Source organism: Carcharodon carcharias, chromosome 10 (genome assembly GCF_017639515.1).
Source record: "Carcharodon carcharias isolate sCarCar2 chromosome 10, sCarCar2.pri, whole genome shotgun sequence".
Lineage (NCBI taxonomy): Eukaryota > Metazoa > Chordata > Chondrichthyes > Lamniformes > Lamnidae > Carcharodon > Carcharodon carcharias.
The window spans coordinates 66,143,600-66,170,827 of record NC_054476.1 but is presented as its reverse complement, the minus strand read 5'-3'; the positions used below and the strand labels follow the sequence as shown (position 1 = coordinate 66,170,827).

General features: G+C 41.8%; 1 protein-coding gene across 3 annotated transcripts in view; it reads left to right on the top strand.

Annotated features, from left to right (window-relative positions):
• Positions 1-1,828: 1,828 nt before the first annotated feature.
• ptprja (protein tyrosine phosphatase receptor type Ja) overlaps positions 1,829-27,228 on the top strand; it is a 168,029-nt gene continuing 142,629 nt past the window's right edge. For 2 of the 3 annotated variants that reach the window (XM_041198437.1, XM_041198436.1), the window contains exon 1: positions 1,832-2,060. In XM_041198437.1, coding sequence (XP_041054371.1) covers positions 2,001-2,060 — 60 coding nt within the window. In that variant the 5' untranslated portion in view covers positions 1,832-2,000. Of the gene's footprint in view, positions 2,061-27,228 lie in introns of all 3 variants that reach the window. The other variant, XR_005944303.1, reaches the window with a different exon arrangement.

The following is a 27,228-nucleotide window of genomic DNA, read 5'->3' as shown; positions in this document are numbered from 1 at the left end:
TAATGATTACAGTATGTAATTAAATTTATTTCCAATTCCAGAACTTTGCAATAGGATTAATAAAACAACACAGACTGGAAATTACAGTTGAAGCTAATAGCAACACGTGCTTATTCCCATATAGCTTTCACTATTTAATTGGAGGAGTTAATTTATTTTAAGTGAGTAAACACTTGATCAAATGGTGGCCAGAAAAGTGTCATACAAGTACATTTAGGATTTGTCTTATTATTTTCATCTCTATTTTTTGTGACTCTGGTGCACTATTCCTCCTCATCCTTATCTTTCTATTTGCTGTCTCTAACACAGCTGACCACCTCATCTGCCCTCAACATCTCTAGTCCATTGTCCAGCTGGGTAGAACTCCCTTGCTAGATTCTGTTCTTATCATTTGAGTTGTTCCCTTCCTGTTTCAGCACTGTTACTTATGGAGTTCCTCAGGATCCACTCTTTGCCCCTTTTATTTCTCATTCATTTGTTGCTCCTTGGTGGCATCATCTAAAAACGAAATGTCAGATTCCAAATATATGTTGATGAAACCCAGTTGTACCTCACTACCACCTCTCTCAATGCTAGCACTGACTCTAATTTGTCATGCTGCCTGTCTGACATCCATTATTCGATAAGCAAAAATTTACTTCAATTAAATATTGGTAAGACTACGGTCATTGTATTTGCTTCCTGCCACAAACTCAGTTTCCTAGCCACCTACTCTGTCCCTCTCCATGGCCACTATCTGAGGCTGAAACAGACTGTCAAATAGAACACCAAGGTTGTGAACTCTGGCCTCAGCTTCCAATCCTATATACCCACCTACTTCCACCTCCATAACATTATCGATGTCCCCTGTTTCCTCGCTGCATCTGCTGCTGAAACCTTTTGTTATCTGCAGACTCAAGTATTCCAATGCTCTCCTGGCCAGCCTACCACTCTCTATAAACTTCAATTGATCCAGAACTTTGAGGCCTGTATCATAAATCACACCAAGAACTGTACCACTGTGATCTTTGTGCTTGCTTGCATTGGTTCCAGGCCTGACAATGCCTAAAGTTTAAAATTCTCATCCTATTGTTCAAATCCCTCCTTGGCCACAGAGCTGTCTATTGCTGTAATTTCCTTCAGCCCAACAACCCATGTCATCCCTGCATATCTCCAATCCTGGTCCCTGATTTCCATCACTCCGCCATTGACAGTCAAGTCTCCAGGTGCTTAGGCCTTAAAGCAATGAATTTTCTCCCATTAACCATTCCTTCTTTAATTACATAGAGTTTACTGGACAGAAATAAGACATTTCTGCCAAACTGGTTTCTGCCTGTGTTCATATTCCATTGGATTCTCCTCCCACTCTACTTCATCTCACTGTTTCATTCTACTGCTTCCTCCTGAATTCCTTGATTGTATTTATTTGTGATTTATATTTTGGATTCCCCACAGATACTCCTTCAAGTCTACCTCTTTAACCAAATCTTTGGTTACCTGTCCTAATACTTATGTGGTTCAGTGGCAAAATTTGTCTGATAACAACCCTTGGGGATGGTAAATGTATGATATTTATTTTTTTAAAGGCATTTCAGGTGAATCGGTATATTTAATAAACAGTTTAAATAATTGGGAGAAGACCTGGGTCTTAATATTTTACCCCAGACTGTCGCTAACTGATGAGGTTCCAGGTAAATGGAAATGTATTGTTTGTTAGGCCAGCCCGGCCGGTTGAACTGGAGTTTACAGCAGATCAGTGCTCGGAATGTTTCTCTGACGTTTCAGAGATTGGGCCCCACCCTCTTAAATTAAACTTTCTTCCTTCTACCAGCCCAGGTCAGTGTCTTAATACACTCCGCGTACATTGTGGGCTTCAACTGCGAGTTTACAGACGTCAAAATGAAGTTTGTTATTTTTTTAAGTTGACAAAATCAGCGCACTGAAGTTCGTGAACTGAAACACGGAGAGAGAAAAGGTGGAAAAGAAGTTTCACTGCAGTTGGTGCGGTTTCCTGGATCGAGATGGAGCCAAGTTGGCGGAATGCTCTGGTGTTGCTGGTGGGCAGCGCCTTGCTGTTTCAGGTAAGGATAGTCTGGGCAGTGAGCTGAGATTTCCATAGCCCCTCGCTGGGTAGAGGGAAGGGAGGATGGAATTAACTTACTGTTCAAATGAGAATACGGAGGTTGCCCAATGCACCTGTCGAATGGAGGCAGGTAACTTGTAGCCTTCCCAGCTGGGAGAGGGAGGATTGTGGGTGCAGAGACTACCCCTGGACGGTGCTGAGGCTACCCTGGATGTACAGTCTTTGCCTGCGAATTACACCATTGTTGCACTCTCTCGTGTAACGTTTAGTGTAACGGTTTCCTGGGTCCTAACGCCGACTATCGCTTTTGGAGTACAAATGTGCAATACATAGTAGTTCAATCACGATTTAATATACGTGCATTGAGATCTGCAAAATCAGTTTTACGAGTATAATTATTAGATATCTTTTATAGAACTGACCCTGTGAAGCTCCAACCTGTGTAAACAGATATGTACTGCTTTATCATCATGCATCTATATTTAAAGTTAATAAATAAAAAAATAATCAAAATATAAATGTGACAACTAGGATTTAAGAAAACAACTTTGGAATATTAAATATTTAAAATGTGTAATATTGTCAAATCTTCTCTCTGCTACACTAGAATCTTGCAATAATCTTCAGTTTCTTTGTACTGTGATTCTCAACGTCAAGAAATAATGCCTTGGGGTTATCCATTAAACTAATTTAAGCCACATCTCTGGTTAATTCTTGGATGTTCATCCCAAGATGGAGGTCAACCATTGTGAGTTCTGTGGTATCTGATGCTTATTCCTCTGGAACATTCTATCTGGTTTATGTTTCGGTAAAGCAGGTGACAGGTAAAGCCATAAAGATTGTTGGTGATTTCTGGAGCAGGGTGTTAAGTAACTCTAAACCTGTATTTGTGCTTGTGTCTCTGACCTGAGGTGAATGATGACTGGCATACCTTGAGGGCTGAATGAAATATTTCACATGTGAGCAATCAATTTAAGACATTGCATTTTAACGGATAGAATTTCCAAAGAATTCCTGGAGAAAAGCTCATATTAAGCTTTGTTTTCTGTTCAGTTATTTTTATAGAAATCATTCATTGCATTTTCTAAAATATTAATGGCCACTCTGTCTGCACACAGTACAGTTGTAGCTGAAAGACAGTTGAAATGAGCAAGCTCCTTATCAGATTCATGGGTAATGGTCCATAACACCATTATGACTAACTGTTTCTAAATGCATCCAGTAAAGTCGGGTACTTCCCTACCCACCCTCTATTTTGTTATATAAATTGATTTGAGATTATCGAGTTTGCTTCCTTTTATAAGAACTTCAGTAACCCAACAGAGCCACTGTTTTTTGCCATGGCACAGTTAGTCAAAGTTCCAGTTGACAATGAGTCAATCAATGCGTCAATTAAAATAATTCTAATTAATGATATTGTTTGTAACATAAACCTCCTTGTTATAATTGTATCCTTATAATTGTATCCAGTTTCACAACACTGCTAAGTTAGTTTTAGTTTCTGGCTCAGTTTCTGCTGACATTGTGATAACTTAAATTGTATCTTATAACTTAAACTTATAGGATGTTTTACTCCATAAAAATATTATTTAAGTTCTTCATAGTTGGCAGAAAGAATTGAGCAAGATCAAAGGTGCTGTCAAAGTGATAGATGTCAAGGAGGTCTCGAAGCTAGGAAGACATGAGAAGATAGGCAAGATGACTGATGCTACCAATCACAGAATCAAAGAATTTTAATGGCACAGAAGGAGGCCATTCAGCCTATCGTGCCTGCACCGACTCTCCAACTGAGCATTATGACCTAGTGCCATTGCCCTGCCTTTTCCCCGTACCCCTGCACATTGTTTCTATTCAAATAATCATCTAATACCCTCTTGAATGCCTCGATTGAACCTGCCTCCACCACACTTCCAGGCAGTGCATTCCAGACCCAAACCACTTGTTGTGTGAAAAGGTTTTTTTTCCTCACAATGATGGAGGGGAGGACTGCTATGTTGTACTTTGCTTAGGTTAAAGCTGGTCATTGCAACTCTGTGCAAGAAAAATATTGTGGTAGCACGCAGCGTTGAAGGATAAAGGGTATGCACAGGGAAACGGGGCTGGAGGAGGTTGCAGAAGAATTCTGTGAAATAATTTTCAAGCAAGAGGAATTTTGCAGTTGATGCACCTAACGACTAGGAGCCACTAGAGGAAATCATGGGGGTGGGAGGTGAGCAGGATTTGGCATGAATTTTATTTTTGAAAATATAAGTTATGGAGGAGCTGAAGTATATTATAGATGGAGCTCAAGAACCTGGTTGACTGTACAGACAAATAAGCCAGGGTGTCAGCAGCAGTATTGGCTAGGTAGAGATAGAGTTACATGACATGGACAAGGGAATAGGTAATTCTGGTGATGGACATGAATTTTGAAAGTCAGCACAGTGTCAAGCAGGACACTAAGTTCGCGCACTATCAGGTTTAGCTTGATGTGCCTGCCACAGGCCCATGCTGCTCCCACAGATCTTAAAATTACTGACTTCAAATATGCAGATTGGCCTCTGATGCAGTAATCAGGTTCCAACTGCTATTTTAACCAAGGACCTGGATGGGGAAGCTTTCTGCCAGGGAATAAGAGTCTGGGGCCAGAGGAGGCCAAGAAGGTGAAATGTTTATAAGTTATTTGACTTTGCTTGTGAAATCAGGAGAATCAGGATTCCTCCCACCCTCTACCCTGAGTTATTTATGTAAGTATCATTTTTTTGCACTTAAAGTGCCACATGAATTACTGATTTAGCTAAATCCTGGATATTCATGTGGATATATCTTGATCCATAGTGGGTCTGAATAAAAAATTGGATTAAAAAGTGAAACTTGATAAAAGTGATTACCTACCAGATAATTCAGTGCAGCCTAGGTGTTGGGAATATTTATCACACGGAAACATGAGCTCAGGTTCAGCATGTACTCTAATACCCAGCATTGCCTCACCACCATCTCACCTGTTGCCTTCGCTGACTGATTTGTCATGCTGCTTGTCTGACATCATGTATCAGATGGGCAGAAATTGCCACCAATTAAATATTCTATAACTAATGGCAATAGCCATTGTCTTCAGTTCCTGTTTTATTTGCTTTCCCTAGTCACTGCCTGAGGTTCAACCAGACTGTTCAATTTTGACATTTTATTTGACCCTGAGTTTCTAACCCCATGTATCTCCATCATTGAGACTTCCTATTTCCACCTCTGTAATCTCATCTGTCTTCCCCTCTGCCTCAGCTCATCTCCTGCTGATGCTGTCATCTATGTCTTTGTTATCTCTAGACTTGAATGTTTCAATGACCAGACTTCTACTTTGCATCCTTGGTACACTTGAGTGCAACTCTGTTGCCTGTCTCCTAACTTGCACCAAGCCCTGTTCAACCGTCACCCCTTTGCTCCCTGACCTAAGTTTGCTTCAGATCTGGTAACGCCATGATTTTAACATTCTGATCCTTTTTTTTTTATGTTTTGCCCCTCTCATTCTCTGTGACATCCTCTAGCCCTAAACCCCTCCAAGATCTCTGCACTAATTCTGCACTCTTACATATCCATGATTATCTTTGTTCCACCATTGGTGATGTGCCTTCAGTAGCCTTGGTCGTAAGCTCTGCAATTTCCTTCCTAAAACCTCTCTATCGCTTTTTCTATATCTCTCATCTTTTAGGACACTTCTTGAAACTTTTTGACTGTCTTTTTGGTCACCTGTCGAAAAAATATCTCTGTGACAGTGTCAAATATTATTTAATTATTGCTTCCCTAGAGTGTCTTGGAATGTTTTATTACATTAAGGTCACTTTTTAAATGAAATTTGCTTTTCAAATTGCAATATTGGACAGATAGGCTCAATGACCTCTCCTCATCCTTGACATTTTCTTGTATACATTTAGCTTGGAATTCTGATGGTTTCTTGTTCTGAATATAAATTGTATAAAACATACAGAATTGGGCTCTGTCCTGTCACTCCTGGCATTGGATCTTGATGCACCAATTTGTCCCCTGTTTCTTTTAGAGAGTGGAACTTGTCACTTTTACTTAGTCTGCTCTACACTTTTACTTAGTCTGGTATACATGGTTGACTCTCTTGATAGCCTTTGAAGTGTCCTTGCAAACCACTCAGTTGTAAAAAGAATTTTCCACCTAACACTACTTATCACTATCAGGATTGTACTGGCTCACTATCACCGTTTCTGTGTGATGGTTGCCAGCATCTCGCCAGGATCTTTCCCATCCTGAGAACAAGGCTGCAAATTTCAACGCCCTTATGCCTGTAGTTTCTGTTCTACAGGAGCCATTTTTGCCCAAAATGGCATCTGCACTGTGTGTGCACACACTTCTGGGACAGCCCACACCAGATACCATTTTGATGAGGGTGTTGGGAGCGTGCGCTGGATTAACACAGAATAAACAGTGACGTCAGTCAGCGTGTAATATTGATTTGATATTGGCACTGCAATTTTTTGACTTCAGTGCAGCTGATGCCCTCTCTTAAATATGTACACCTATACATATGTTCAGGAACAAGAAGGATCCCTACTAGTGCTGTTTAAAAGGATCAACAACTTCTTTCATATTAGTTGCTGATTCATTTCTACTGGCTCTGTCTGAGTTTGCAGAAGCAGTTTCCTAGTGCTGTCTGAAGTTGTTGAAGTCGATAGGGCGTGATATTATGCATGGTGAAGGCCTTTGCTATGACTTCAAGGATTCCAACCCCATCACTTGCTCCTAGTCATGGGTGCTGTATTTAACAGCAACCTTGGCCTGCAGCATGGAAGGGACAACAGCACAGAGACCGAGGGAGCCTGAATGAGCTCACACTTGGTGTCAGGACTGTGACCAGAAACATTCCTGAGCAATCAGTAACCCTGCAGCGTGCTTTCCACCTTGGCCTGTGACAGGTAAAACTGCAGTAACTGGTATAAATCTATTGATTTTATTGTGTTATGATCCCCGTAGAGACTGTTAACTTTAAAAAAGAAATTTGAACTTCCAGTAAATAGCTGAAAAAAATGACACAACAAAATTTCATGTTTTTGAGATGTTTACTGTAACAAAAACTAAAAGCTCTATTAACTAAATGCTATTTTTAAAGGCAACCTACACTTTAAACCACAAAACAGAATACCTCCCTTTGTTTTTACTACAACCGAAAAACACACTTCACAGGTATACGTTATACCGAGCTTTTAAGTAGACATTCAATTCTCCCAAAATCAGGCCAAAGTGATTTTTAGTTCCTGAAGGTTTAACCTGTTCTTTTCCTTTTTCGGCCTGATAACTTCCAACCCCAGAACTGTCCTTCACAGTGAGAATATTACAGGAGATCCTTCCTCCAGCGCAAGCTAAATAAACGTAACATTCATAAGTAAATGTTCCAGCCTCCTTTTAACTCCTCACAAACTTGGTCTTTTGAATCCAAGTGCGAGTTTCCACCTGCATTCCTGCATTGTGAACCATAAAAACTTACAGCCTCCGGCACCCTCTCTCTCCCGGACCCTGGCAGGCTGTGGACCTCCAAGTCCTAGAGTAGTACAAAAAATCACCTGATTGTGATATTTTAGGAAAGTCTGTAACCCGATATTTACAATGGTTTACTCTGCACCTTTCCTCATGACAATGTAAGTCACATGTGCCTTTTATCCAGCTAGAAATGCTAATTAGCTATTTCTAAGACCCCAACTCTGTCCATTTGATTTCAGGATAGGATAGTTCAAAGTATACACTTTTGCAACCTGATATTTTTTGTACTTGGAGGTCCACAGTCTGTCCACCATCATCACAGTTCCTTCGTCACTGTCTGTAAGTTTGAATACCTTTTCCCAGTTAAACAATCTAGGCCTCCCTTTAATCTTTAACAGCCCTATCACCCATACCTGTTGCCAGACAGATTTCAGCACAGGCCACATGACTTCCTTCATTTTTACCCTAAATTTAAAGATGTAGTCCCAAAACATAATCTTATAAACCTCATTGTAATATAGGATCTATTGTTCACAGAAAGAGAAGGAGGATGGAAAGTAGGGCTTTCAGCTGGAGGCCTTATCCACGCAGGAGCATACCTTAACCTCAGTGAGGTATATGTGTCGTCTTCATTTTACAAAGGAGGCGCTCACTTTGCAGTCAGGTGTTCCAAGCAGGGCAAGGATCGTGCTGCTCGTGGCTGTGAAGGCAGCTGTGGCCATAAATTTCTTTGTGTGGGAGCTTTTCAGTGTGGCACCAGCAACATCTCTAACACCTCCCAGTTCACTGTCCACTGTTGCATATGGGAAGTGATTTGCACTCTTTATCCCAGGAAAGGGGAGTACATCACATTCTCTATGACCAGAGAGATGCAGGCAGAATGTGCACAAAAATTTGACAGAATATAGGGCTTAAACATGGTGCAGGGTACCATTGACTACACACACGAGGCTTTGCAAGTACTCCATCTAAATGCGGAGATGTACCTTAACTGCAAAAGATTCCACTCCCTAAATATGCAGTTGGCATGAAACCATGTTCAGCATTTCATGGCAGCTGAATTTTTTGCTATCCTGGCAGCAGCCATAATGCCATTATTCTGCACAAGTCCATTGTTTCCTTAGAATCTTAGCCAATTCAAACTAGAGGGTGGCTGCTGGACAACAAGGGCTATCAGCTGACCACCTAGCTCATGCCTCCAGTATGCAACCCAACCACATGTGGCCAGCATATATATAATAAGAATAGTGCTGCCACACAAATCGTTATCAAGTGGGCCATTGAGACACTCAAGTAATGCCAACTCAAGAAACCCTGCCGTACTCATCAGATCATGTGTCACAATTTGTCATGATCTACTGTATTCTGCACAACCTCGCCATCATGAGCGGTCAGCCATTACCACCTGGTATGCAGTGGTTGTTCAAGGGAAGGAGAAGAAAGGGACGAAGCTACCAACATGTCCCCTTTCTGGTTGAGATAGCCATGACTGCCTCATCTGACCACAATACCAGTGGTTAGCAGAAAGTTGCTGAATTTCTGTTGAGGAAGCTGAAGGTGGCCCAGGAGAATGGCCTCAAGCAGACCTGGACCTGGAAGGCCCAGTTTGGACTACACCACCTCAGCATGGGTAGCAGCAGCTTGGGCTGGCTAGCTGACAGGTAACTGTAAGGATACTGGTGGTGTGGCAGTGGTGAGAGGACAAATGCTGTCACCCTGAGAAAGGAGAGCAGATATGTGCTCTGTTGTGCCACTGCCACTTCCCTTGGCCAGCAGTTCAGCATTCCTAGTAATCTGCTGCAGGACAGATTGCTCAACATTTGTGAGACCCAGAAAGCCTCTTTTGAGCACTGGTATCCATAGGCATGATGACAGCTGCCTGAACCTACATGGCAGAAAACTGATATTGCATGACCTCAATCTTGGCTTTCACTGCAGCATTGAGATGTTAAGTGGCTTCTGTTTGTGCTGCAATGCAAGCTGAGACAATGACCATACAATTCCGCAGAGTGGTTAGATCTGCAAGTGTTCATGTTGAATTGGCCACCACTTCCATTCTAGAAAGGGTGGCTCCAAGTTCACTGCAAAGCCATCTACCAAGTTGATGCCAAACTCCTCCATGCTCGTTCCAGTGACAGCGGGCTTTTTGTCAGGTCTGTGAATGCATCAAACATTTTGTTGTGCATGTCTGTCAATGTTTGTGCAGGTAGCTGCAAGTTTGAGATTGAGACAAGGTGTTTTTTCATCATCAGCAGTCACTTGTTCCTCTTGGACTTCATTCTCCTGCACTGTTACTTGTCCAGGTTGCAGTCCTTTGGTATCTAAAAGGAGAAGGGCAAAAGGTAGGGTTGCAGTGAGGGAAGAAGGGGAAAGCAAGAGTTGCAAGCTTACTCTATCTGCATTTTGTAAGTCAGAAAGATGGTAAGGTGAAAGGGAAGTGGAATGTATGAGGTGGATTAGGTCAGAAAATATTGTCATTTTCAATGCTTTGAACCCCATCGCCTGCCATAGCTTCAGTCATGGCCACTCCAGTGGTGGTCAGCTCTGTCTCCTCCATCAGGATGAGGACATGTGGCCGTGTTTATCCCCCACCGATTAGGCACTGAAGTCTGTGATTATGTACCACCTTCTCCTGCAAGGAGAGGGTGGTTTTGTCAGTGAGTGTGGATTAATGGGTTTGGATGATGTGCCTGTCATAGTTGAACAGCTGACAATGTGTGCAAGCTGAGAGATATGGATGTAAGGCTTGCAACAGTGCTAAGTATGTAAGGTTAGGGTGAGGTTATGAATGTGAAGAATAAGTGTGCTTGATGGAGAATATTGGGAGGTGAGTGAAGGCAGACTCATGACTGGAGCATTGTGTGAGGCTCATGGTCCATTTTTAAGTGTATGGCACTTGATGCATTCACTAACCTTTACCACACGTGTGAGATCATTAAACTTCTTCCTGCATGGGCTGCAGCCAAGTTCTTGGAGCTACGCTGCTTACATTGACCGCAGTGGCTTTTTGCTCCCAATGCCTTTGCAGTGTCTGGAGCTGGGGTCCCCAAACTGACCCCCAGTGGGGTTGTGGGATAAAGTTTTGGGTCCGCTAGATCCAAGACCCTAATGGCCAGAATGAAGCAGCCTAATGGAAATCTTGCAATGGGCCACTTTTATAAATCTACAACTACAACTCCCTGACGTGCTCTGGATGGAGCAAGAGTCTGGATGGCAAGATATGCTAGAGCCAGCCTCCATTTTGTGGCCTTGAGTCTGACCCAGCGGTATTCACTATGCTGCCCTCAGGAGAGATGCAGTGAGCGGCAGGGAGGAAAGCGGCAGGGTCGGGGATTGGGAGGGAAGCAGTAATTCTTCTGTTACAGGCACTTCTAGCATACATAGCAGCCTGAATTTTAACTGCCTTTTCTCTGGGGGTACATTATTAAATTTGTTATGCACTTATGTGCGAAACAAGACAGTGTGCAAGCTTTGAGGTACAGTCCTTTGTCAAATATACCCGCTTCATGGCTCATGGCTCAATTAGTGTATAAAACTTACTGGAAAAGAAATGACATTAATGCTGCTGTTTTATACCAGCTCTTGCATATGGTGGACTTGGGATGCATCACTAGCAATCAATCTGACATCTAGTCCCCCCACCCACCCCACTTTCTCAACTCTACACACCCCTACCCCACTGAATAGAGGAGCTCTCTTCTCCTGTCCACCTCCTGCACCGAGGCCTCCAAGTGCTATGCCTGAGAACCTTGGAACGTACCTTTGCCCAGTTATGCCATTTTCACTCTTCTTCTATCAGACACTCTTCCCCAGCCATTCCCAACACCTGCTGCAGCCAGAATGCAGAATTTCTCCTGATCCTAGTCTCTTGCGGATGCCTGGAGGTTGTGATAATCGTGTGGAATGTCATCATCACCAGTGCTGTAAGGCCAACCAGAGGAAGCACAGAAAGCTCAGAATGTTTTAGATTTATAGTTCCACAAATTGGTTTCAGGAATCACAGTTAATGTTGGTACTGAGTTGCCTGGCACAAAGTTGCTGGCCCATATCTGTCTCTCATCGTAAATAAGGATACAGCACACAATCAGTATTCTTTCAATTTTTGATACTTCCTCCTTTATTGATGCATTTAGCTTTTTTTTAAAAAGGCCCCTCTGTGACCTACATTGAGAGGTTCCTCACATTGGAACGTTAATCAATGGTTCCCCAACACTGGGATCTCTTTGGAGTCAAAGTACCTCTTAGGTGTCATGCCTAGCAATTGAAATTAGGAACAAAGTTAACACTCTGTGGCACTCCGTATTTCCAGCACTTTCTGTTTTTATCTCAGCAAGTCTGATAGCATCTGTAGAATAAGAAACAGAATTAATGTTTCGAGTTGAAAATATGACCCCTTCAGAAGAATCACTCTGGCACTCAGTAATCTGATAACTGACTCAAGCAAGTCACAGTTCTCCAGGGCATCGTGCGTCAGGCTTACTAATAAACTATTAACAAATAAAATCTACAGGGATTGACCTGTCATCGGCTGGTGCCTTCCTATATGACTTCATCAGACAATAGGATGTTTTTAACTAAACGAGCAGCAGAAAGCTCACCAATGATTTTTATCTAGTTGATTTTTAGCCTGCATATACTTGGAGAGGAAGGAATTTGTCCCTATGGGGGCAGGAGGGGCATTGAGATCATGTCAGCAATCAATATCAAGCAGATAAATTCTTCTGGTGAACATTTCTTTGTAATTTGATTTGGAGACTTAAACGTGATGACTGATTTTGGTATGAGCTGAATACCTAGCTAATTACACAAAAATCCTTGTAGATTTGTTACCCTATCAGATCTAGCCATGGGAAAACCAAGCTGTAACAATGCTGAATCCTGTTAAACAGATTGACCTTTAACACCTGATTACAAAATAAAAACAGACAATGTTGGAAATATGCAGCAGGTCTGTCAGTATCTGAAAGAGATTGGTCAGGGTAACGCTTGAAGTCGGGCACTTTATCAAAACTTATTTTTTTCCCCATCTGCCATTTACTTCTGGTTAAGCATAAAGAGGTTAAGTTACACCCTGAAACCCAAGGAGGAGTGGGAGGAAGATTCAGAGGGTTCATATGTAGAATAATAGTCTCTGACCAAGTGATAATCTTTTAAGGAATATTTTTGTTGTCATCTTCATGTAGCTTGTCTAGTATTTTGGTAAGATGACTTCAGTGGAGGGTCTCTGAAATTTTGCTGGCCCATCAGTGGAACATTGGTCGTTGGTATTTATAGGTTGGTGGTTGGTTTGTGCCATTTTTATAAATCTGATATGAACCACATGGGATTAAACAGAATGAAAAGGGGAAGTACAGCTTTCATATTGCTACAGTGTTGAATGTGAAACTAAAATCTCCTACATACAGCTAGGCAGAAATATGTTAAAAATAGGATGGGTGGATCCCATTATCCTGAGCCTTTACCGTTGATGTGTCTCAAATTTGTCCCTGTTGCTGGAAGTTGTCTTTTATTCTTTTTTTTTGCTTTCAGTTTCCTCCTATTCTTTCCTGAAGGTATGGACTTGCTGGTGTACAGTTCCACAGATATTGCCAGCCTTCCAGTACTTCACCAAAGTTGTTTGACCCTTGACAGTAGTAAAAACTGTGTGTGTGGGTTTGGTTTAGGTTGGGGTTAGGCTCAGCTGTGATTTCTGCTCCCACTCCTCTCACCCCAGTCAGTTGAAGAGCCTGCCAACACATGGGCAGGTTGCTGACACGTGTTGGATTGGACCTAAAAAGAGTTTATGTCCATGAAAACAAAGGACAAAACTTGCCAGAAAAAACAAGCTGCTGCTGAGAGGTATGGGACATTGTGAGATGGAGGAGAACGCTGTATCAGAGTATGTGTTTTTCCTCCATCTCAACATCCGAAATGCACATAATTCTTTCCGCATGAATTGCAAATCCTGACAGTACTACTCTGATCAGTTCTTTGCTGAACCTTCACCTTTTGCCGAAATGCATTTCCCTCAGGACAGTTCGGGACAGCTAACAGAAACTTGCATCACATTAGTCAGGACTGGATTTGAACTCAGATGCCAGAAGTGAAAGGATACACACTGTATGTAAACTGGACAAAGCAATCCCCTGGGCGTTGATGTCAGACTGTTAGGGCGGGGGCTAATTTGGGAATATGCTATGTTGATTAGTGCAGTCTTAGAGCAGTGAAAGAAAGACTTGCATATATGGAGTAGCTTTCTCAACCTCAGGGCATCCCAGAGCACCTTACAGCCAATTAAATACTTCAGAACTGTAGTCACTGTTGTGATGTAAGAAATGCGGTAGCCAATTTGCTCACAGCAAGCTCCCACAAATAGCAATGTGACAATGCCCTGATCTGTTTTTGTGATGTTGATGGGAAAAATATTGGTCAGAACACCTGGGCTAACTCCTGTCCCTTTTGTTGCAACAGTTGCATGGGATCTTTTACATCGACCAGAGAGGGCAGATGGGGCTGCGGTTTAATGTTTCATGGGAAAGGCCCTTGTGAAATAAAAGCAAAGATAATGTAGCTGGACAAGTTGGCTACCCCTGAGGGATTATTCTTCATAAGAAAAAATATTAAGGAGCTTCATCAGTGATCAAGGCAATAAGGTCCGTAGTTAGTGCTGAGGTAGCTGATGTCAACTTGTGAAATTTTTAGGGGAACAGTACTACATGTGTGTTTGCCTGTACATGCCTGTTGCATTTGTGCCTGTTTGTGTGTGCTCGCTAGCGCGCGTGTGTTCGAGCGTATACCTTTTTGCATCTACTTGCAGTTGTGCCTAATTGTGTTTGTTGTTGCCCGAGTATATGGGTAGCAGTGACTGTGGGCATGTGTGCACACCTGTTTGTGTGCCTGTGTTCATATGCTCGTGTATCTGTGCCTGTGTTCATGTGTGTGTGATCATATGCTTTTGTGTGTTCAAGTGTGTAATTGTTTGTGTGCCTGTTTGTTTTTGTGAGTGTGGTCATGTTTGTGTGTTTTCACCTGTCTATGTGCGTGCACGTGTGTATATGCGTCTGTATGCCTTTTTATATCCATGTGTGTCTGCGCGTGTCCATGCATGTTCGTGCGTGCGCATGCGTCCGTGTGTGTGCATGCATTCCCATGCGTTCATGTGCTTGTTTGTGTGTGTACCTGTTTGGTTGCGTGTATGTGGTTTTGCATGTCTTCCTGTTCACAATGACTCCCGGGCTGCCAACTTTTTGTCTGAATTTGACTTTCAAATCATCTGGATGTCATGACTACCATTCTCAACCGGACTAGGCTCAGTTGGTCTTATCGTCAAATCACACCTTAGACTGCCCCCATCCCTTTGGAATGCTCTTTTCCTTTGAACATCTCTTCTATCTCATCCTCTCAGTTCTCCTTTTAAAAGCCTCACTCTCTATGACCTACTCAAGTACCACACTGGGTTCTCATGTAGCTATCTTCTCTGCTTTCTACCATCAGCGTCAACACTGAGCAACTTCTTATCCTTGGTGATCTCAACCTCCAACTGAACTCAATATGCCCTGCCTCATCTGAGTTCGCTTTCCTCCCATTTTCACTTAATCTCTCCCTCTATATAAACTCCTCTATCCATATTCATGGCCATCCCCTCTACCTTGCCAGCTCACATGGCCTTTCCTATCATGTCAGTTAAGATAAGGCCATCTCTGATTACTTCCTTTTGTCTTCACTCACATCCCCTTTCCCTTCCCAACCCCACTTCCTTCAAGTGTCACCTGTTCCCTTAAGCCATTGCAACAGCGCTTTAAAATTCCCAACCATCTATCCTGTGGCCCTCTATTCAGCAGCTACCATCTGCTCAGTTATAACCTTGCCTCTACCTTTGATGCCTTAGTCCCCATTAAAATAGCTACTCTACTTCACCCTGGTTACTCCCCAATACAGCCGTTATCTCAGCTCCCATAAGTCAATTGGATACAATATACGAACATATGAAATAGGAGCAGAAATAGACCATTCGGCCCCTCGGGCCTGCTCCGCCATTCATTAAGATCATGGCTGATCTGTTTGTGTTTCGAATTCCACATTTCCATCTACCCCTGATCACCTTTTATTCCCTTAAGTAACAAGAATCTATCTATCACTGCCTTAAAAATATTCATTGACCCCGCCTCCTCTGCCTTCAGAGACAGGGAGTCCCAAAGTTTCACAGTCCTCTGAGAGAAAAAAAGTTCTCCTCACCTCTGTCCTAAAAGGACAACCCCTAATTTTAAAACAGTGTCCTTTAGTTCTGGACTCACTCACAAGAGGAAACATCTTTCCACATCCAACTTCTCAATACTGTTCAGGATCTTTATATACTTCAATGAAGTCAACTCTCACTCTTCTAAACTCCAGTGGAAACAAGCCCAGTCTGTCTAACCTTTCCTCATAAAATAATCCACTCATTCCAGGTATCAATCTAGTAAACCTCTTCTAAACCGCCTCTAATGCATTTACATCCTTCCTTAAATAAGGAGACCAAAACTGCACAGAATATTCAAGATGTGGCCTCACCAATGCCCTATATAACTAAAGCATAATATCCCTATTTTTATGTTCAACCCATCTCGTAATAAAAATTATTATTATTCTATTAGTCGCCTTAATTACTTGCTGTACCTGCATACTAACTTTTTGTGACCCGTGCATTAGAACACCCTAGGGCAGGGTTGCCCCCCATCGGAGGTGAAGTTGAAGGGCGGGTGCGCACAGGCATGCCTCCAATCGGCGCAGTGCAATTTTATGTGGGCAGGCCAATTAGGCCTGCCCAGCACAACGTTCGCACGGAAGCGCTATGCGCTCCCTGTGCGGGTGGGTGGGGACTCCCTAAACCCAAGAGTGCTCTCTTTCACGCATGCGCACGAAAGAGCACACTCATCTCCCTGAGGCTAAGTGCTGCCTCAGGGAGATCGGCTGTTCTGTCACAAATATTAAAAATAGAAGAAAAAAACTCCTGACATGTCCCCTCATTTGACACTGTCACATTAGTTGGGACATGTCCATAATTTTTAAAAAAAAACTTTAATAAAATTTTTAAAAACCTACATGAAACCTCATCCCGCCCGTGGATGAGGTTTCATGCTTTTTCTAATTCCCGCTGGGGCTCCTGGCTTGCCCGCCAACCTTAATTAATGGGCAGGTCCATTAATTAGTTAAATGGTCTCAATTGGCCATTGACAGGTCGGCAGGCACACAGCTGATTTTGCTGCGCCCCCGCCAACCAGAAAATTTAAATGGGGCGTGGTGACATCGGGAATTCCGCCCAAGTCACCGCGTGTCATTTTATGCATTGGCGAGCGAGCCCCGCCCCCTGCTCACCGATGAGAAAATCCTGCCCTTAGATCCCACTGCAGCTTGGAATTCTGCAGCCGTTCTCCGTTTAAGTAATATGCTGCTTTTTTTATTCTTCCTGCCATAGTGAACTATTTCACAATTTCCCACATTATACTCCATCTGCCATACTTTTTCCCTCTCACTCAACTTATCTATATCTGTCTGCAACCTCCTCATGTTCCCTTCACAACGTACTTTCCTACCTATCTTTATGTCATTTGCAAACTTAACTACCATGCCTTCACTCCCCTCATTGTCATTGATATAAATTGTAAAAAGTTGAGGCCCTAGGATAAATCCCTGTGGGCCTGCATTCGTCAATCAGAAAAAGACCTATTTATGCATACTGTCTATTTTCTGCCAGCCAGCCAATCTTCGATCCATGCAAACCCCTACAGCATGAGCTTTTATTTTCCACAATAACCTTTGATTTGGCACCTTATCAAATGCCTTCTGAAAATCAAAATTTCCACACCTACAAACTCCCCTTTATCCAGAGCGCTTGTTACTCCTTCAAAGAACTCCAATAAATTGGATAAACATGATTTCCCTTTCACAAAATCATGCTGACTTACCAACTTCTTGGGGTTTCTCTAAGTGCCCAGCTTAACCTTCTTAATGATCAATTCTAACACCTTCCCCATAACAGACGTCAAGCTAACTGGCCTATAGTTTCCTGTTTTCTGCCTCCCTCCCTTCTTGAATAGAGGGGTTATATTTGCTACTTTCCAGTCAATTGGAACCTTTCCAGAATCTAGGGAAATTTGGAAAATTAACACCAGTGCATCTACTACCTCATTAGCTGCCTCTTTTAAGACCCTAGGATGAAGTCCATCAGGACCTGAAGACTTGTCAGCCTGCAGGTCCATCAGTTTGCTTAGTACCACTTCCCTGGTGTTTGTAATTTCACCCAGTTCCCTCTCCCTTCCACCTCCTGATCTACAGCTATTACTGGAATGTTTTTTACATCCTTTTATAGTGAACACAGAAGCAAAATATTTGTTTGTTTCATCTGCCTTTTCTTTATTATCTACTATTAGCTCCCCATTGTCACTCTCTAGAAGACCAACACTCACTTGACTCATTCTTTTCCTTTTTAAATAGCTGTAGAAAGCCTTGCTCCATTTTTTACATTTCTAGCTAGCTTCCTCTCATGCTCTAATTTCTTACTCTTGATTAACCTTTTAATCATTCTCTGCCATTCTTTGTATTCTGACCAGTCATTTGACTTGCCACTCACCTTTGTGCAGTAATATGTTTTTTCCTTAAGTTTGATGCTTTGCTTAACTTCTATAGTTAACCAAGTATGGCGGGTCCTCCCTTTAGAATTTTTCTTTATAGTAGGAATATACTCCTGAGTATTCTGAAATATCCCCTCAAATGTCTGCCTCTGTTTCTCTATGGATCTTCCCCTAGCCTAGTATCCTAGTTCACTTCAACGAGATTAGCTTTCATGCCCACATAGTTGTCTTTATTTAAGTTTAAAATACTGGTCTTAGATCCAATCTTCTCCCTTTCAAACTGGATGTAAAATTCAATCTTATTGTGGTCATTGTTACCTAGAGGTGCCTTCACTCTGAGGTCATTCATTAATCCTGTCACATTACACAATAGCAAGTTTAATATAACCTGCTCTCTGGTTGGTTGCAGAACATGCTGTTTTAAGAAACTATCTCAAAAGCTTTCTATGAACTTCTCATCCAGGCTACTACTGCCAATCTGATTTTTCCAGTTTATATGTAGATTAAAATCACCCATGATTATTGCAGTCCCTTTATCACAAGCATCCATTATTTCTTCTTGTATACTTTGTCCTAGATTGTGGATACTGTTGGGGGGCCTGTAGACCACTCCCTCCAGTGACTTCTTTCCCCTGCTATTCTTCATCTTCACCCAAACCAATTCTACATCCTGATCACCTGAACCAAGGTCATCTCTAACTATTGCACTAATGCCATCCTTGAACAACAGTGATATCCCTCCACCTTTAGCTAGCCTCCTATTTTTCTTGAATGTCATATACCCCTCAATATTTGGGACGCAATCGTTGTCATCCTGCAGCCATGTCTCCATAATGGCTTTCAGATCAAATTCCTTTACTTTGCTGTGAATGCTATGTGCATTCAGATACAGAGCCTTTAGTTTTGTCTTTCTGTTAATCTTGTTACATCCAGTCTTGACTGCTGGTGTATTCTTAGGTTTTATCTCTTTGCCCCTTCCTGCTATTCTATGATTCTCATTTCTCATATTACTATTATGGTCTCCTGCCTTGAATCTACTCCTTGAATTGTTACCTCTACCCAAGCTTGATCCCTCACCATCACCACCCCCCCACTCCTCCACCAACCTCCCAACCATCACCCCCCTCACCCCCACCCCGTTTAGTTTAAAGCCCTCTCAACTTCCCTAGTTATGCAATTCGCAAGAACACTCATCCCAGCACGGTTCAGGTGTAAACTGTCCTCACTTCCCCCAGTCCTGGTGCCAATGACTCAAACCGGAGATTAAGAGATTATTACCTTTGAGGTTCTGCTTCTTAATGTGGTGCCTAGCTTCTCATACTGACTATGCAGAACCTCCTTTCTTGTCCCACCTATTTCGTTAGTACCTACATGGACCACGACAATTGGATCCTTCCCCTCCCCCTGCAAGTTCCTCTTCAGCTCTGGTCAGATGTCCTGAACCCTGGCATTGGGCAGGCAACACAGCTGTCTGGACTCACTCTTTGTTGCAGAGAACAGTGCCAATCCTGCTCACTATACTGTCGCCTACTACCACTGCATTCCTTTTTGCTCTCCCGGCTTGAATGGCTTCCTGTGCCATGCTGCAATGGTCAGCCAGCTCATCCGCCTTGCAAACATCGCTTTCATCCACACAGGTTGTGAACACCTCAAACCTGTTTGACAATTGCAAAGTCTGAGTCTCCTCCACTGCTATCTGCTCAGTCCCATTACCTGCCTCACTACTCATGCTCTCTCTCTCTGTTTCCCTTTCCCTACCTTAAAACCTAGCTCTTTGACCATACTTTGGTCAAATATCCCTGATGTGACTAGGTGTCTGATTGTCTTGAGGAATTATGTTAGAGGCTCTATATAAATGCAAGTTGTTATGTAGTTGTTTGGTGAGGATAGATTAGGTTCAGCTATCAATTTATGTAATTGCAGCCCCACCCAACCCCCCGCCCCAGCCAGATGGGGTCACACAAACAATAGATACTTGGATGAAGTACTGGAGGGTGATTGATGTAAATGGCATTATATCCATAAGCCTGATGCTGTCAAGAAGGAAAAAAACTGGTTCTGGGGTGAGGGTGTGATGGAAAAGAAGATTTAGAAGGTTTAGGTTAAGTGCTTTGTGATATGTTGCATGCCCCTTACTATGACATTCTGCATGCATCCTCATCATTCAAAAAAAGAGGGCTGGCTCTCTTGCAACTAGTCCATTTTGGCTTAGTATTTGTTTTCCACCATGGGGTTCTGCTGTTTTGAAAATTATGCTTTTGTGGCCATTATCCATTTTAAGTGAATAACTTCTATTTTGAAACATACTGAAAGACAGTGCTGGATGGGATCTGTAGTGAAATCCAGCAACTGCAATCAGTTCTTGGATGAATGAATGTCCGGAATGTCGGGGCTTGGTGAGTTTCAAAGTCCAGTATTTGAAGTACTCTTTATGGAGATGTCCGATCTTATCAGCAGCGAACCCAGTGCTCTTTAACAATTTCCTCCTAAACTTCCTGATTTATTTTCAGTTGATACTACTGCCACATCCAATCATTCAAAAAGCAAAATAAATTCTTAAAATTACTTTTTAATTTTTTTAAAGCCAAGCAAGCACACATGGAGTATTTCCACTTAGATTGTCCAGTTGATTGGGATGCCTTTTTTTCCAGTTTCCTTAGAAATCCCCCAGAAGACTAAGGGGGAATTGGTTTATCTTTATTGTGCATCAGTTTTCTGATGATTAAGTTGTTCTGACCTTTCCTGAGCAAGGAGGCTCCCTGAACAACTAAACTTCTCATTCAGACCAGTGGCAGTTAAATACAGACCTTCTATATTTATATATTCCCTTGCATATTTCACCCATTTTTATAGCTGAACCCATGCCACACAAATTACACAGAGACTGGAGACTGGGTGGTGCAATGGTTGAATACTGTTTCATTCTCTGGGCACTTTGATCCAGCCGAGGCTGCTGGAATGAAAGTCTTTGTTGCTTTTTTTCCTCACTAACCCCTCATCATTCCCATCTCTAAGGACCTCAGTTAAAATTATTTTGGGCGCTCTCAACTTAGCTCCCTGAAGTTGGCAGTTGGTGTCCAGAACTTGTACATATTCTGGTGCTCATTGTCATTCTCATTCCCAACAAGGTAGCTACAAGATGATGTTCATGCTGGTACAGAGGAAGGTGCATTTCCGGCTAGGATTATAGCATATTGTTATGATACGTGAGGTTTTACTCAGTGTCTAATGGCTAGGTCAGTTGCAGCAGAAGTGTTCAACAGGCTAGTGTAGGTGACTTTTCCTTTCTATTTAATCCACGCTGTATCTGACAGAAGAATGTTAAAATGATATAAAAGACATTTACTCTATATCAAACCCACTATGTGCATGACCTAGGAGTACATAATCCTCACACTTGGGCAAAAACTTTAAATTCCCCAGCATTGGCATTCCTGCTATGATGTGGCAGATAATGTGTGCCAGGCGGATCAAATTCATGAGGGAAACTTGATCACGCAGTCACAATGGTTTTGCAATTTGTATTTTATTTCGAGATGCCTGCCCTGAATTCAGTAGTAATAAGTCCACCCAGACTTCAGAGTTTTGTTAGAAAACTAAATTAATTTTTTATTAACAAAGGAAAAGATTTCAAGCACATATAGAGGTCTACAAATTACTACTATAATAACTCCTAAAACCCCTAATTAGTCTGGCTTCCAGTTACACCCCCGTTAAGGCAATGGCTAAAACAAAAAGATTTAAACAGATCTAGGCAAGTCAATATAATACAGTTGAATTCAAAGTGGCTTTTCCCAGCTTCAGTTTCTGTAGGCAGCAGCTTAATGCACAAGTATTGGAGGCTTTTCACACTTCTGGTAGATCTTACAAGGCCTTCTCCGTTATACATGTTTCTCCCTTTTAATGTAAATCCCATTGTTTTCATATGTCTTGGGAACCTTACTTTCTCATAATATAAATCTTTTCATAGTGCTAATATTACCAGTACCCTTTGTGAAAAATAAATGCACTACTTGAACTAGCTTCTCTGGCTAGGTGTAACGTACTACCATCTCACTGAAATTCAAACTATCCTGATTTATCTAAAAATGCAAATTCTCCTCACCTCACATTCTAAAACTTCAATGAAATGTTTAGCATTTCAAACCTAGCTTCTTTTGATGAGTCAAAACCTCCAGACCAGCTATCTCCAATTCAATTAAATCTCTCTCTCTCACACACACACATGCTCCAAGTCCCACTATTAACCTACTTTTATAATAAATCACAATAATATTATGAGAATTATTATACTTTTGTGACAATCCCTCACCTTACTGAGCTCAAAGTTTACCAAAACAAAAATAATTTGATTAAGATCGTAATGATGATTGAAGCTGGGATAATAACTTTTGGATTATTTACAAAGCCTGAATGCTACTCCAGAATTCTAGTGTTTCAGCAGCAGCTTGGGCTTTAACTTTAGCTAACATAATTTACTTCATTTGTGTTTTTGTCCCTCTGTCATTTCTATTGCATCATTCCCAGGCTCAGACAGTAGATTCTGAGTATTCTGCTCCCTGGCTGAGACAATGCACTCTGTAAGCAATATCTAGGCATATTTGACAAGGGTCTGTCAATATCCTTCACCTGTCCTTTTTCTTATTTTCTTGGTGGGGGTTGACAAATGGTATACGTACACTGGCACGATGCTGCATTGCAGAAGACAGATGAGCAAAAAAATCTGTTTTTGTCATAAATTGCCTGAATGCCATTTGCTGCAATATTGCTTTGTGGTCATTTGGATTCTGTTTTAGAAAAAAATTATATTTTATGCTTCAAATTCTATTTGCTTATGACCCTTGGTATTTCAAGTGATGGATCACAATACTCTAGCTATTACCTTCACAGGATCTTGCATGCAGGTTAAGATTTGCCCAAGCTAGGCCTCACAGGTTTTGCTTGAAGCTGTTTGCTCTCCTATTCTGTTCTGTTCTGTGTGCTCAATGGTTCCCCTCAGCACACAGTGTCCAGAACATGCTAATAGCTGATGAGTGGCACCATGTCATTACTTAATATTTAGAGCGAAACTCCCAACCAGCCTCAACAATGTTACAGAGTAACTTCCAAAAGCTCCAAAGTTGAAAAGCTGCTAAGGTCAGAAGACCTTATTTGAATAATGTGTTTCTGAACCCCTCACTCTCACCAGAAGCTGGGTGATTGGACTGTGATAATTTGTTTGAAGTATGATAACAGGAGGAAACTGATAATAAAAGGGGTTTTGAAACACCAGTAGGGGAATGAATCAAGAGTTCAGTATGTAGGCTGGAGGCCTATCTGAGCCATGAAGACTAATGGCCAAAGCACCAGATTGGGTTATGCAAAATACCCTAAGGCAGAATATTAACAGAACCCGGGACATAGGAGAGAAAAATCCACCTGCTGTGGTTTTATGTTTTAATCCGGTTGCCTGAATTGGCCACCTTTCTGTTAATGATTAGTTAAATAATCTGCCTTTTGATGTAACTACTCTAATTGTTCTATGATGCATTCATCAATCCTCACACAGCGGACTTGAAGTAATAATTTTCCCCTTCTTAAGCATTAATTTGCTGCATTATGATTCCATGGATGTGGCCTGCTCTGCTGTACCCTGCACAACGTGAACCTGTTAAGTGTCCACAGGGTATTTACTCTAAGGGGTATCACAGTCAGAGCCAGTCCTTCTATTGGCTAAACCCCACATGCACTCTCCAACATGGGGTATTTACCAATGATCAGGAGCAAAAAACTGGCTATTTATTTTCCTGCTGAGGGTCATTGAAACACATTGCTACACTCCAGTCACTGAATCATCTGGCCTAGCACAGACTGTGGTGGAACCTGGGATTTTCTGGTCTATAAGGTGCAGTATGACACCAGACATTAGCTCAATAATTGAAGGCATCGGTAGAGCTTGATGGCTTGAAGGACCTGTGCAAAGAGTGGGGAAAGCTCTGCTAAGACTGGTGACTGAAGATTTGGGCTAGAACTCACATGCAGCTATTCTTTTATTGTAGTAGCTCTGAAAAGTGTTTACAAATAACCTGATTAACCAGAGAAAACTACCAGCACTCAGCTTCTTATGTAAAGGCTTGTTGGTGACCTATAGACATATTCCCACAAAACTTGGTAGAGCTGTATTGTGATTGCCTTTTGGAAGGTTTGACCAATTTTGACATTCTGAGACCTTTCTTTTTGCTACAATGTGATTCACTGGGCCCAATATTTCTTTGAGTTGCATACAATTACCATTACCATCATATTGCTTTCTTCTTTATTTATGTTCCATTGTAACGTGTAAGACCCTTTAATGATTTTCAGTCAGGCCTTCCGGAGCAAATAAGAATACATTAACTTTGCTGTGTATGCAACATTTTATCAATCAGTTACTGTAGATTTCTGGCACGTATTTCAGTGCAGAAATGAGGGAGTGCTGCACTATCAGACTTCCATTTTGCATAAAATAGAAAGATCCAAATGCTATACTGTTCCTTGTGGGGAGGGAAGGGGCCTCATTAGCCCTGTCAGGTGAATGTAAAAGACCCCTTGGCACTATTTTGAAGAAGTGGGGAGTTGTTTGGGTTTTCCCTCAGTCAACATGACTAAAAGAGCCTATCTGGTCATTATCTCATTGCTGCTGTGGGTCCTTCTTGTATGTAAATTGGCTATTGCACTTCCAACATTACAACAGTGAAAAATACTCAACTCGATGGAAAGCACTTTGGGATATTTTGAGGTAATGAAAGGTGTGAAATACTAGAAAATGGTAGGACAGTGGTTATATGACTGTAGTCACTAATAATCCAGAGATATGAGTTCCAATACCACCATGGCAGCTAAGGAGTTTAATTTCCAGTTAATTTAAATTCAGACAACAGTATTTCACATCAGTTGCACAAAAATAGATGCACACATTTTCCTTTCAGTTGCACCAATCACTTTGATCCCTCATCCAAGAGCCTGTTCAGCCCTTTAACTGCACCCAGCTCTTGAAATATCGAAGTTCGACCACCTACTTTGTGAGCTTTCTGGCCCCTGGCAGAACTTCCACCCTTCTCCTGCAAGCATTATTTAAATTAGTTGAACCTGATATGTGATGGGATCAGTCTTCTCCAAAGTTGGTGACTATAGGTCCTTCCCTGCTCCATTTGTGTCACTACTTCAGCGACTCAAGAATTTCTAGCCAATGTGCATGTGGACATGGGTTAAAAATAAAATTTGAGTTCAGTTGTCATGGCCTTACAGTCAAATATAGTAGTTTATTTTTGGGGGGAGATAGTGGTGTAGTGATAATGTCACTGGACTAGTAATGCAGAGCCCAGACTAATGCTGTAGGGATATGAGTTCAAATCCCACTTTGGCAGCTAGTTGAACTGAAATTTAATTAACAAATCTGGAATATAGAGCTAGTCTCAGTAATGGTGACCATGAAACTATCATTAATTGCTGTAAAAACACATCTGGTTCACTAATGTCCTTTAGGGAAGGAAATCTGCCATCCATGTCTGCCCTACATGTGACTCCAGACCAAAAACAGTGTGGTTGAATCTTAACTGCCCTCTGAAATGGCCTAGCAAGCCACTGAGTTCAAGGGCAATTAGGGATGGGTGACAAATGCTGGCCTTGTCAGCAACAACCACATCTTATGAAATAATAAAAATAACCTGCTAGCACTCCAACAATCACTACCAAAGTTCATATATGAAGTATGGACACTTGGGTGGGATATAGTCAAGAGCTACCAGGAGAATGACAGGAAAGACAAGATCCCAAGTGAACCTCCCTCTGCACTGGTCCATCAAGTACTCCCAGAGCAAGTACAGCATGGGTGAGACGCTGTGAAGATATCTTGAACAACTTACCATCTCCTGGTTTTTGGTTAGTTGTAACCAGCTTATCCCCAACAGCAAGCTGAAGCTGTTGGAGATTGGCCATTTAAGACCAAGAAATGCTTATAGCTCTGACAACTCTGCCTCCATTGGCTTATTCTTCTCGGCTACTGAGTCAACCAGGATTCCTGTTATTGATCTCCTTCCATGATCAGTGCTGGAAAATACAAATGCATGAATGATGAGCTGCAATTACCCATGGAACAAAGCCTAGCAGTATTCCCTTCAGGAGAAGAGAGAAAATCGAAACTTAGACAGGGAAAGAAAAAGCTCTTTTTAAGTTTGGCTGGGTCTGGGTGCAGCTTACTAGATTTGATCTATATCCTTTTGTTGGAGAAATGCAAAGCTCCTTTCATGCCAAGCAGGGGATTAACGAGTTTTGTTTTACTTCAAGTATTTCCCCATTCCTACATGCATTTTATTTCGGCATTTCATAAACCTGACCGCACCTATGCCAGGTCTTATTTAACAACAAGTTAAAAAGATGCAACACCCTTGTATCAAAGAGCTGCAACCGACACTGAAATGGAGACATGGGGGTCTCCTGAAGAACACAATATCTTCCTTCCCGGGGTCAGTAAACTCCAGCACAACCTATCTTTTTTCTTTTTTTTTAACAACATTGTTTCACTGGCGCTGTTTTTTTTCTCATTCCTTCCTCCTAGATTTTAAATGCACCTTCTTACGTAGTCTCCTTTCTCCCTACGATCTCACTGTGTTGAAGCAAAGACTTATGTCATCGTTTACTCTGACTTACTCTTTTCCAGCCTACGGCCTCTGTGTTGCCTTTGTCAAAAAAATGTACAGACTTTTGAAAGTTAAGCTTCACAACATCAAGTTACTATTTCCAGTATACTTCCTTCCCTTTCCTACTCATTTCAGCTCTGGTATCCAGCATTATTGGTCCTTCACCTAGCAAGGCTCAAATGGAGGGAAAAGGAACAAATAGGATTTTGTGTGGGATAACAGATCCACGGGGAATAGAATCCTCAAAGGACTTAAGAAACATCGAAGGAAGATTTGTGGTTCCCTCTGTGTGAGATTTTTGACTTCATACTGGGTGAAAGAACTTCATTGTACCTTGGCTTTATTCAGAAAGGTAGCTGGGGCACAGTGCTCTGTGAGGTGTAAAAGTGTAGGAGAATTGAATATAAACATAAAATAGTTATAGTGCAGAAGAAGGCGATTT